Raw genomic sequence first — 8,520 nt, forward strand, 5'->3', positions numbered from 1 at the left:
AAAGCGCCGCACCACCACCGGTTGGGCTCGAACCTCCAACCTTTCGGTTAACAGCCGATCGCGCTAGCCAATTGCGCCACGAAGACAGTCCTGCTCCCCACTCACCACCATCAGAACATATCTTCAAAGCTATCAGCGCAAAGAAAAAAAAGCGCTGCACCACCAACGGGTGGGCTCGAACCTCCAACCTTTCAGTTAACAGCCGATCGCGCTAGCCCATTGCGCCATGGAGATTTTTTTTTTTTTCTTTATTGCCGGCTTCGCACAAAAGAAATACAATTTACGATCACTTTTAAACAAGTTTAAAAAAACACCAGCCTGGCTGTGACTGGTTTCATTTAAAACTGCTTCATTGTAGCCAACACATTCAACAACGACACCCATTCAGGTCTTTCTTCTCTGGAAGATAACACGTCTCTTATGTATACAATACTTTCCGTGAAGTATTCATGCGCACATCGGGCATCTTTATCTACGTGTCTTACTGCCATTCTAGTTCGCCACACGCTGTGAAGCACAAGCAACATAAACATATCATAAGGCACACCATCCTCATTTTCTACAGCCAAGAATCTAATACCGTGTGGTGTGATAGGCAAGTCCTTTTTCAAAGTACGCTGCAGAATGTCCCACAGAAAAACAGCATCCCAGCAATCAAGAAAAATGTGGTTGACAGTCTCGGGTTTCTTACAGATAAGGCAGTCCATCGACCACGGAACAAAGAAGCCCTTTTCTTGCAACCATGGTTTTACGGGTAATGTTCCGCTGTGCAGCTGAAAAAAAAATGTCTTTGCACTTGCGCGTACGGTCATCATTTTCACTCTCTTCAATACGTCACGTTCAGCACCAACCTGGTATACTGATCTGTAGATAGGCTGAGGCAGCATTACGTCACGTAAATCTCTGTAAAGACGTTTTCTCTTTACAACAGATAAATATTCCATTGAAAATCTCACTTTCAGTATTTCATATGCCATTATAACTTCTCTTAAATATCCACGTAGGTTACATTTCACAGACATACTTGATACCACATAATCAGGAATCTTATTAGAAAGTACAATTTGTAGAAATGTTCTCACAAACGGGTTACATTGGTCGCGTAAAAAAATATATCTAGACACAATTTGCTTGAGGAAGAGGTGAGCCAATCCTAAACCACCATTTCTTAGTGAATGAAATAAGTTTGTTCGACTCGTACGCTCCCAAACCGACCCCCAAACAAACACAGCTAAGACTCGATGCAATTTCTGCACATTTGCTCTTGACATAAATAGGAACTGCAGAACATACCATACTTTGCAAACAATGAACCAATTGCATGCAGTCGCTCTAGAAAACATAGAAAGTTCCCTACCACCCCAGTTTCTTGTCTTCTCACGAGTGCTCTCACATATCTCTTTCCAGTAATCATCCGTGTTTTTGTAATGCTGGAGGGGTACTCCGAGATACTTCGTCGGTACAAGTGACCAGTTCATATTTGCAAAGTTTTGTGGGGTGGTCTCCCAAGAACCATGCCACAAGCCTAGGCATTTGTCCCAGTTTACTGCACTGCCTGTCATCTTGCAAAAATAGGCCACATGACGTATCACTTCACTGACACTTTCCTTATCGCTACAAAACACGGCAATATCGTCGGCATATGTTAGCATTTTAACTTCACTGTTCATTAGCTGATACCCTTTTATTGTTTCATTGCTAATAATCTTCATGCAGAAAGGTTCCATATATATTGCAAATAATAAAGCCGAAATGGGATCACCTTGCCGCACACCGTTTGTCACTTGAAAGCTTTCAGTAAGTCGCCCATTAATTACAAGACTCGTAAAGCACTCTCTATAGGCCATTTTTACCCCTTCCAAAATGACAGACCCTACTTTAACATATTCTAGTATCAAAAAAAGGATATCATGATTTACACGGTCAAAGGCTTTTTCCAGATCTAATTGCAACATTGCAACCTTGCTACCAAACACATCGCAACTCTCCAGCACGCTTCTCGCTACATGAACATTTGTATTTATTGTGCGTCCTTTTATACCACAAGTCTGGTGTGGTCCAACTAGTATTTTCATCATCCTTTGCAACCTGCCTGCAAGAACCTTCATAAACACTTTATAGTCTGTGTTGGCTAAACTGATTGGTCGGTACGACTTGACGGACAATAATTTTTTGGGGTCGTCAGTTTTCGGTATGAGTATTACGTGCGTCTTTTTAAATGAGCCGGGCAGAACCTTTAATCTTATAGCCTCCGTGAAGACACGATGTAAGGCAACAGAAATAACACCTTTAAAAGTCTTGTACAATGCGGCACCAAATCCATCAGGTCCCGGTGCTTTGCCAGCCGCTAGGTCATCAATAGCCTTTTCTATTTCGGACACTTCAATCGCTATCTCCAGCTGCTCTCTCTCGTTATCAGAGAGCTTTGGTATCAAATGCAGAAACTGAGCCTCAAACCCTTCCTCTGCCTTCACTTTTCGGCCAAGTATGCCTCGGAAATATTCGACAAATACTTGCTCAATTGCTGTCGCTTCACGTACAATACCGCTATCAGTTGCAATCGCTTTGATTTCATTTCGCTTGGCGTATCTTTTTTCATCCCCAAGTGCACGCTTTGTTGGTGTTTCGCCGAGAGATAATTTTTCTGCACGTGCCCTTATCACCGCCCCTCTATATTTTTCAATGTCAATTGCCTCCAATTGGTTTTTAATCTGCCTTATTTCTTTTGTGTACTTTCCTGGCATTTTACTTTCTAGACTCAATGCGAAGTCTAACTGACATTGCAAATCTTTTTCTTTTTCCTTTTTGGCTCTATGTAACACACCGGATCTTTCTATGGCTTTCATCTTTGTTACCTCCTTAAAACGCTCCCAGGCTTCAATCACGTTCGCTTGAGGCTCAGCTAACATTTTGTTAATGGAATCCTGCACAGCTTCAACGAACAATTCATCTTTTAATAATAAGTCGTTTCATTTCCACACATCCCAGTTAAAGCGTGTCTTCTTCTGTTTATACCCTATAGTGAACATTACTAAACTGTGGTCACTGAAAGACACACTTTTTACTTCATAATTCGAACATACTCGCATTAACTCTACTGACACATAGGCTCTGTCTAGCCTCGCATGGCTTTCATTCTGAAAGTGTGTGAAGTGCTCTTCTGCAGAGAGCACATCACCAACATCTTCGAGATGACAATCTTGTACAATAGTGCAGAGTAGCGTTGCACTTTGGTCTTTTATGGCTGCTTTTTTTGCTCTGTCCTGAGGGTTGCAAACACAATTAAAGTCGCCGAGCATAATGACAATCCTGCCACAGCTAAGAAAAGTCTGTAAATTCTCAAACAATAATTTACGTTCAACTTCTTTGTTCGGTGCGTAAACACAGACAACTCGCCATTTTTTATTATTATATGTAAAATCGCAAACTATGAATCTCCCAGTACTAGACACAGTTACAGTCTCCTCAACTATACCAATAGAATTTTTAAGGAACAGTGCACAACCCGCCGACATTCCAACGGCATGAGACACACACACATCATACCGGGCTCTAAAAGGGGACACCATTCGGTCAGTCTGATCTTGCCCTTCAACTTTTGTTTCCTGAATGGCAATAACATCGAGATCACGTTCAAGCATCAAACGACTTAATTGATACTGCCTTCGTCGAGCGGCAAGTCCCCTGACATTGAGTGTCGCAACTCTCAATTCTGCTTCGACGCTCATAGCCATTAGGACGTGAATGGCCGTCCCGGCCACATGATTCTCACCTCTGATGCTCCTTTATCACCATCAGGTCCAAGGTTCGATATGGTCTGATAGGTCCCCTTTCTTTTGATCACAAAAGTAGAGCGCCGCGCACGTTTCACGCAGCACATTATGCACACTTCACCACTGCGCTCCATTTGTTGGTGCTTCCGCCGGGTCAATACTTGTGTCACTTAATCCAGACCCCCACCTTACGGGGGCTTTTGATCTGAAGGGGGCCCCGCTGAAGGCCCCTTCTGTTGATGATCTGTCAGTCGCTGATGCAATGTCTGCTGATTCGGCACTGGTTGCTGCTGCGGCGGTTGTGTCTGTTGCACCTGGGTTGGTGGGAGGTTCTCGGCTATTCGACGTTCGCTGAGGATGTTAGGTGCCGGTCTACGACGCACGTTCATCGCCTTGGCCGGTGGTTGTTCCACTTCTTTCATTGTAGCAGCCTTCTCGCCTTCCGCGTCTTCCCTGGGCCTTTTACATGTATTTGACGTGTCCATGTTTTCCGACATTTCTTCCTGTGCTGCAAGCGCCGTTATATCTTGTGTGTTCCTCGTGGATTGCACGTCTTTTGTAGAACCCTTGTCTTTGTTAAGCGTCGTCTCAGCACCTGTGGGGCGTGGCGTAAGGGGCGTCAACTTGGGTTTCGGTTCCTCCCGACGCGCCCCTATCAGCTCTTCTGCTTCAGCCTCGTCCATGTGATGCTCGGAAAGTTCTTCGCCCCCCGCGGGCCCTGCTACACTTGCATATGTTCTCATACAGCCGCTCTCATTATGCCCAAAACGCCGACACACTGTACAACGTGGGGCTCGGCAATCCCTCCTAATATGACCTGTTCCGCGGCAACGCAGGCATAGCGGTGCTCTTCCCGCGACGACAACTAGCGTGAGGTCTCCGGCAATCCGCAACTGATGTGGGAGGTCATCCACCGTGAGGCCAGCTTTAAGCCTGATGCTCACCACTCGCGTCGAAGAGCCTTTGTCCGTGCATCCATACACGCGCCAGCGCTCTCGCACTATTTCGTTCACCTTGCCATAAGGAGCCAACGCTGCCCTCACCTCGTCGTCAGGAACGTTAAACAATAGCCAGTGTATCTTCAGCTTCGTATCCTGGTGGTTAGGGTCGATAGTGATACAGCGCTGGTTCTTCACCACAATGTCCCCAGCAGCGAGTATTCTCTTCTTGCCCTCCTCGTCCTTGAAAGTGATGGCCCACACATGATTCATTTGGTACGCCCCCAAGGCAGCAACCTCGGGAAGCAAAGCCAAACGAATAAGAGCGTCCCTGAAATCCTCAACGCGATACGGCCGCGCCTTGATATCGGCGTGCAAAAAGACAGTATGCAGCGTTGAATCGTTTGATGGCAGTCGGGGCAAAATAATCTGATAATCCTGTGACGATTCGTCCATGTTCCTGGTACCACGACCGAGCTGGGCCGTTGATGCCGCTCCGATATCGCCGGAGCTCATGCCGCCACGTCCGTACACTACGGTGACCGGAAGTGGAATCCATTGCGCCATGGAGACACTTGCTCCACTCTCACCACCATCAGAACATATCTTCAAAGCTATCAGCGCAAATAAAAAAGCAACACACTACTCCCGAGAGGGCTCGAAACTCCAACCTTTCGGTCAACAGCCGATCGCGCTAGCCCATTGCGCCACGGAGACAGGCTTGCTCCACTCTCACCACCATCAGTACATATCTTCAAAGCTATCAGCCCAAAGAAAAAAAAGCGCCGCACCACCACCGGGTGGGCTCGAACCTCCAACCTTTCGGTTAACAGCAGATCGCGCTAGCCAATTGCGCCACGGAGACAATCGTGCTCCACTCTCATCCACCATTCGAACATATCTTCAAAGCTATCAGCGCAAAAAAAGCAACACACCCCACCCGGGAGGGCTCGAACCTCCAAATTTTCGGTTAACAGCCGTTCGCGCTAGCCAATTGCGCCACGCGGACCGTCCTGCTCCACTCTCACCACAACTAGAACATATCTTCAAAGCTATCAGCCCAAAGAAAAAAAAAAGCGCCGCACCACCACCGGTTGGGCTCGAACCTCCAACCTTTCGCTTAACAGCAGATCGCGCTAGCCAATTGCGCGACGGAGACAATCGTGCTCCACTCTCACCACCATAAGAACATATCTTCAAAGCTATCAGCGCAAAAAAAAGCAACACACCCCACCCGGGAGGGCTCGAACCTCCAAATTTTCGGTTAACAGCCGATCGCGCTAGCCAATTGCGCCACGCGGACCGTCCTGCTCCACTCTCACCACCGTCAGACCATTTTTTCAGAGCTACCACCCCAAAGAAAAAAAAAGCGCCGCACCACCACCGGGTGGGCTCGAACCTTCAACCTTTCGGTTAACAGACGATCGCGCTAGCCAATTGCTCCACGGAGACAGTCGTGCTCCACTCTCACCACCATCAGAACATATCTTCAAAGCTATTACCGCAAAGAAAAAAGCAACACACCACTCCCGCGAGGGCTGGAAACTCCAAGCTTTCGGTGAACAGCCGATCGCGCTAGCCCATTGCGCCACGGAGGCAGTCTTGCTTCACTCTCAGCATCATCAGAACATATCTTCAAAGCTTTCAGCGCAAAGAAAAAAAAGCGCTGCACCACAACGGGTGGGCTCGAACCTCCAACCTTTCGGTTAACAGCCGATCGCACTAGCCCATTGCGCCACGGAGACAGTCTTGCTCCACTCTCACCACCATCCGAACATATCTTCAAAGCTATCAGCGCAAAGAAAAAAGCAACACACCACTCCCAGGAGGGCTCGAAACTCCAACCTTTCGGTCAACAGCCGATCGCGCTAGCGCATTGCGCCACGGAGACAGTCTTGCTCTCCTCTCACCACCATCAGAACATATCTTCAAAGCTATCAGCCCAAAGAAAAAAAAGCACTGCACCACCACCGGGTGGGCTCGAACCTCCAACTTTTCGGTTAACAGCCGATCGCGCTAGCCAATTGCGCCACAGAGACAGTCTTGCTCCACTCTCACCACCATCAGAACATATCTTCAAAGCTATCAGCGCAAAGAAAAAAGCAAAACACCACTCCCGGGAGGGCTAGAACCTCAAACTTTTCGGTTAACAGCCGATCGCGCTGGCCAATTGCGCCACGGAGACAGTCCTGCGCCACTCTCACCACAATTAGAACATATCTTCAAAGCTATCAGCCCAAAGAAAAAAAAGCGCCGCACCACCACCGGGTGGGCTCGAACCTCCAACCTTTCGGTTAACAGCAGATCGCGCTAGCCAATTGCGCCACGGAGACAATCGTGCTCCACTCTCACCACCATCAGAACATATCTTCAAAGCTATCAGCGCAAAAAAAGCAACACACCCCACCCGGGAGGGCTCGAACCTCCAAATTTTCGGTTAACAGCCGATCGCGCTAGCCAATTGCGCCACGCGGACCGTCCTGCTCCACTCTCACCACCGTCAGACCATTTCTTCAGAGCTACCACCCCAAAGAAAAAAAAAGCGCCGCACCACCACCGGGTGGGCTCGAACCTTCAACCTTTCGGTTAACAGACGATCGCGCTAGCCAATTGCTCCACGGAGACAGTCGTGCTCCACTCTCACCACCGTCAGAACATTTCTTCAGAGCTATCACCCCAAAGAAAAAAAAGCGCCGCACCACCACCGGTTGGGCTCGAACCTCCAACCTTTCCGTTAACAGCCGATCGCGCTAGCCAATTGCGCCACGAAGACGGTCCTGCTCCACTCTCACCACCATCAGAACATATCTTCAAAGCGATCAGCGCAAAGAAAAAAGCAACACACCACTCCCGGGAGGGCTCGAAACTCCAACCTTTCGGTCAACAGCCGATCGCGCTAGCCCATTGCGCCACGAAGACAGTCCTGCTCCACTCTCACGACCATTAGAACATATCTTCAAAACTATCAGCCCAAAGAAAAAAAAGCACCGCACACCACCGGGTTGGCTCGAACCTCCAACCTTTCGGTTAACAGCCGATCGCGCTAGCCAATTGCGCCACGAAGACAGTCCTGCTCCACTCTCACCGCCATCAGAACATATCTTCAAAGCTATTACCGCAAAGAAAAAGCCACACACCACTCCCGGGAGGGCTCGAAACTCCAACCTTTCAGTTAACAGCCGATCGCGCTAGCCAAATGCGCCAAGGAGACAGGGTTGCTCCACTGTCAACACCATCAGAACATATCTTCAAAGCTATCAGCGCAAAGAAAAAAAGCGCCGCACCACGACCGGGTTGGCTCGAACCTCCAACCTTTCGGTTAACAGCCGATCGCGCTAGCCAATTGCGCCACTGAGACAGTCCTGCTCCACTCTCACCACCATCCGAACATATCTTCAAAGCTATCAGCATAAACAAAAAAGCAACACACCTCTCCCGGGAGGGCTCGAAACTCCAACCTTTCGGTTAACAGCCGATCACGCTAGCCCATTGCGCCACGGGGACAGTCTTGCTCCACTCTCACCTGCATCAGAACATATCTTCAAAGCTATCAGCGCAAAGAAAAAGCGCCGCACCACCACCGGGTAGGCTCGAACCTCCAACCTTTCGGTTAACAGCCGATCGCGCAAGCCAATTGCGCCACGGAGACAGTCCTGCTGCACTCTCACCGCCATCAGAACATATCTTCAAAGCTATCAGCGCAAAGAAAAAAGCAAACCACCACTCCCGGGAGGGCTCGAACCTCCAACTTTTCGGTTAACAGCCGATCGCGCTGGCCAATTGCGCCACGGAGAAAGTCCTGCTCAACT

The 8,520-nt window shown here is 48.5% G+C and overlaps 2 protein-coding genes across 2 annotated transcripts; both read right to left on the reverse strand.

The window, feature by feature from the left end:
* Window positions 1–255: 255 nt before the first annotated feature.
* Window positions 256–1,830, reverse strand: LOC142786732 (uncharacterized). The gene has a single exon (XM_075884378.1). It carries the CDS (start codon window positions 1,725–1,727, stop codon window positions 339–341), a length of 1,389 nt encoding a protein of 462 aa, XP_075740493.1. The 5' UTR covers window positions 1,728–1,830; the 3' UTR covers window positions 256–338.
* A 1,956-nt stretch (window positions 1,831–3,786) lies between these two features.
* LOC142786733 (uncharacterized) lies at window positions 3,787–5,237 on the reverse strand. The gene has a single exon (XM_075884379.1). It carries the CDS (start codon window positions 5,225–5,227, stop codon window positions 3,962–3,964), a length of 1,266 nt encoding a protein of 421 aa, XP_075740494.1. The 5' UTR covers window positions 5,228–5,237; the 3' UTR covers window positions 3,787–3,961.
* Between the last annotated feature and the right edge of the window lie 3,283 nt (window positions 5,238–8,520).

This window comes from Rhipicephalus microplus, unplaced genomic scaffold (assembly GCF_043290135.1).
Source record: "Rhipicephalus microplus isolate Deutch F79 unplaced genomic scaffold, USDA_Rmic scaffold_29, whole genome shotgun sequence".
NCBI classification, from domain to species: domain Eukaryota; kingdom Metazoa; phylum Arthropoda; class Arachnida; order Ixodida; family Ixodidae; genus Rhipicephalus; species Rhipicephalus microplus.